Here is a 3278-nt window from a genome sequence, read left to right as displayed (position 1 = left end):
GCAGAGCCCTGTGGACAGTGTCCTCACTAGGGTCTCTGGGTCCACAGAGTCTCAGTGGTCACTGTACCCCTTGTCCATGTGCCCTGATCAGGAGTCGGGGGGGGGACAGGATGTGTGCCCCACTTCCCAGCAGCCTTATCAGAAACTGCACTAGCCCTGCCCCTGCTTCCTCAGGAAGCACCCCCCCCCACCGCCCAACACGCACACATGCAAGCGCGCGCACACACACGACTGGCCTGTGTGATGGATCACTTGCAGCCCCAGAGCCCTGTTTCCTGTGCTGGCCCCAGCACCAGCATGGGCAGGGGAGTGGGGGTGGTGGGGTGGGGGGAGTTGCTGAGACTCTGGGCCCAGAGCCCACCTTCCATCCCAACCCCCCACTCCTGCTTCCTGCCTCCCAACCATTCCAGCTCCTCTCAGCAAGGAAAGGGGCAGTTGGCCATTCCAGCTCCTCTCAGCAAGGAAAGGGGCACTTGGCTGCTTGGGGAGGAAAGGGGCATGGGGCGAGGTGGGAGAGACAACAGCTTCCCTTTCTACCCCATCTAGTTCCGACACCTGACATGGACCCGCTGGGACCGCCTGAAGGTGCCTGCTGGGCAGCCTGAGGTGACTGTGAAGTCCCTCCTAGCCTCTCTCCAGGTATGTTTCTTCCCTGCCTGTCCTCAGGCCCAGCCAGCCCTGGCCCTGCCCAACAGGCATTTGCGTTCTGTCTTGTCAGGAGCGCTATGGGCTGCAGGTGAGCATGCTACTGTATGGCCCGGCCATGCTCTACTCAGTGAGATCGTCTGCTGACTGGCAGAACCGCACGTGAGTCCACACCTGCCTCCAGGCAGACGCCCTCACCATCCCTGGAGGCTAGGGATAAGGGACACGAGACCCGGCTTCCAGCCCCCCCACCCACGTTCCGTTCTGTGAGGGCCCCTCACACCTTCCTGAAACTGGCTTTTGCCAAATGGAGCCAGCAAATGGGCTGGGGGCGGGGCAGGGCCGCCTGCTGGGCCAGCCCCACGAGCCCCCCACTCTGTGCAGCCCCCTTCCCGGGGCCCACTCCCAGGGGGCCTGCGGCTTCCTGCCTCCTGCCCCCACCCCACCAGCCACTCCTAAAATAGTTTCAGATGTTTCCTGTCTTGAGCTGATCCAGCTCCTGGCTTGGGCGTCTAATGGCTCCACCAGCACCTTCTAGCAGCTCGTGCCAGGTCACTGGCTCCCTGTCTACTTGCCATTGTTCATTCACCCACTCTCCTTGACACGCCACCCCTCCCCACAGAGTGACGGAGCTGGTGCATCAGGTGACAGGCCAGGTGCCTGAGCAGCAGGTGCTGGTGCTGGAGCTGTCCTGTGAGGGTGAGGAGGAGGACACGGCTTTCCCACCCCTGCACTACGAGCGGTGACAAGGCAGCAGCCCCAATCGATGACTACCAAGCCCACAGCAAAATAGCCCTGCACAGGCGTTCAATAAAAGCTCATGGAAGGCCCGGTGGAGTGGACAGATGTTGGAACACATGGGCACGGCACGGGCATGGCAGGGAGCTCCCCCTGGAGGGACGATGTTCTCTGCCTTCTCTGGATCGCACCGCAACTGAGGCGGTTTCCGGTAGCCCCAGGGAGATGGAGCCGGACAGTCCAGAGAAAGGCCTTTATTGTCCCCAGGCTGGAGGGCAGGGTCAGAGGTAGCCGATGACATCATTGCAGATGATGGGCTGGCGGCTGCGGCAGCTCATCAGGGCAGCAAAGCGGGAGGCATCTGCAGACAGTTCCGGTTCCGGGCGAGGTGGACATGACAGCCGCTTTCCCGCCATGGCAGCCCGCCGGGCCCCAGCCAGTCCTCGCCGCAGCTGCTCAGAGAGGCCAAGCAGGAATTGTGGGGGCCGGGGACGGGCACGGGGCCCACCCCCGGCACCCGCCTCACTAGTCGCCTCTGGCAGCTCCATCCAGTTATGCACGAGGTCGGCAAAGCAGTTGTCCCCTAGCACCAGCGGCTGGCGGCTCCGGCCCCTGCTCAGCAGGGCCGCAGTCCAATCATCTGCATCCAGGCCCCGCCAGTGCTCAAGGCAGGCGTCCGGAGTGGATTTGGGCCTCGGTCGTTGGGCGGGCGGTGCACTGGCCAAAGAAGCTCTGCTTGGCAAGGGAAGGCCGTGGGCTGAGAGTCGCTGGCTGGGGGCGGCCCGAGCTCGGGGTACTGGGCGCTGGAGTAAGGACAGCTCTTCCTCTGGCCAGGTGCTCCCCGATACCTCTGAGAAGCCAGAGTCCCAGTCTAGGGTGTGCTCCCTGGGTCCCCCCAAGGCTGCGCCCCTGTCCCCAGTCATCACAGTTTCCTCCTCCTCCTCTTCCACGCAGCAGGCGGAGTCCTCTTCCGAGGCATCTGAGGCCCTGAGTTGGTGGCCGGGTCTCACAGCTGGGCCAGGCTTGGAGGCTGGACGCACGGAACCCGGCATCTGGGGTGAGCCCGTGTCCCGGCCACACAGCTGCAGGGTAAGAGAGGGCACAAATTGGAGCGGCGGCACTTCATAGCCCTGCCTGTCTGGCGGAGCCAGCTCAAGACCAGCTGGGTCATGGAGGCCTGGGTGACACCACTGCTTTAGGGGCACAGGGCCGGTGTTGGGGCGCTGGCACACTGAGACATGTGGCTTCCATCTGCCGACCTGGTGGCGGTCTGGCAGGCTGCAGCACGCAGGGCTGGGCATGTCAGCACCCGCCACGAAGGAGGGCAGGCAGGGGTGCGGGCCTGCACAGGGAAGTAGAGCCTACCCACGGCTAGGGTGGGGGGGCATCCGGTACCCCTTGGGGGATTCAACTCAAGACTGCAGCTTCTTCCAGAGATGAGTATAGGGCTGGCCAGGGAGGGGTGTGGAAAGGAAGGGCAGGCCAGCCTGGGGGAGTGGGAGTCCACGGGCAGTGCTAGTGCCTCTACAGAACCTCTCACTTCCTGCCTGACCCCCCAAAAGGAGTCACTGCCCCTGGTAGTCCCTGCTGCACCGCCAGCTGGGCGGCTGTTACCTGATGCCCAGAGTAGCTCACAACCACCAGAAATCCGACGCAGGGCCATCTGGGCCATCTGCGCCGCCACGCTCCCACCCCACCCCCCACCCCATGGGCACTCAGGACAACTCCCACCCGTTCGCGTTCGGGGCGGGCGGCAGCCGAGCACCCTACACCAGCCCCACGAGCTACACCCGCGCCCAAGCCTCACCAGTTCCCAGCGGAGCTGGCCCAGGAAGCTGTCAAGTCGAGTGCCGTGCATCCCCGGGCCGGAGTCCTCGCCGGCCCGCGCCTCCTTC

The 3278-nt window shown here is 64.4% G+C and overlaps 2 protein-coding genes across 2 annotated transcripts in view; one reads left to right on the top strand and one right to left on the bottom strand.

Annotated features, from left to right (window-relative positions):
* The window catches only part of UBA7 (ubiquitin like modifier activating enzyme 7), an 8488-nt gene extending 7013 nt beyond the window's left edge, over positions 1 to 1475 (top strand). The window contains exons 22-24 of the mRNA XM_030887605.2: positions 547 to 639; positions 719 to 807; positions 1268 to 1475. Of these exons, the coding sequence (XP_030743465.1) occupies positions 547 to 639; positions 719 to 807; positions 1268 to 1391 (306 nt within the window). The 3' untranslated portion in view covers positions 1392 to 1475. The remainder of the gene's footprint in view (positions 1 to 546; positions 640 to 718; positions 808 to 1267) is intronic.
* Positions 1476 to 1523: 48 nt separating this feature from the next.
* Positions 1524 to 3259, bottom strand: INKA1 (inka box actin regulator 1). Its single transcript, XM_004715170.2, has 2 exons — positions 3191 to 3259; positions 1524 to 2465 (listed from the first exon to the last, which is right to left on the bottom strand). Exons 1-2 carry the CDS (start codon positions 3239 to 3241, stop codon positions 1665 to 1667), a joined length of 852 nt encoding a protein of 283 aa, XP_004715227.1. The 5' UTR covers positions 3242 to 3259; the 3' UTR covers positions 1524 to 1664.
* Between the last annotated feature and the right edge of the window lie 19 nt (positions 3260 to 3278).

This window comes from Echinops telfairi, unplaced genomic scaffold (assembly GCF_000313985.2).
Source record: "Echinops telfairi isolate 266 unplaced genomic scaffold, ASM31398v2 ScPeMD7_7420;HRSCAF=8458, whole genome shotgun sequence".
NCBI lineage: Eukaryota > Metazoa > Chordata > Mammalia > Afrosoricida > Tenrecidae > Echinops > Echinops telfairi.
Note: the sequence above shows the minus strand (reverse complement) of the source record. Positions and strands in the feature narration are given on the sequence as shown.

What these genes read in the sequence shown, in the direction of transcription:
- INKA1 (XM_004715170.2), bottom strand. Translation starts at nt 3,241, where the DNA reads ATGCACGGCACTCGACTTGACAGCTTCCTGGGCCAGCTCCGCTGGGAA. An exon ending in GCCAGCTCCGCTGGGAACTG is followed by an intron (nt 2,466 to 3,190) that starts GTGAGGCTTGGG and finishes CTTACCCTGCAG; the next exon opens with CTGTGTGGCCGGGACACGGG.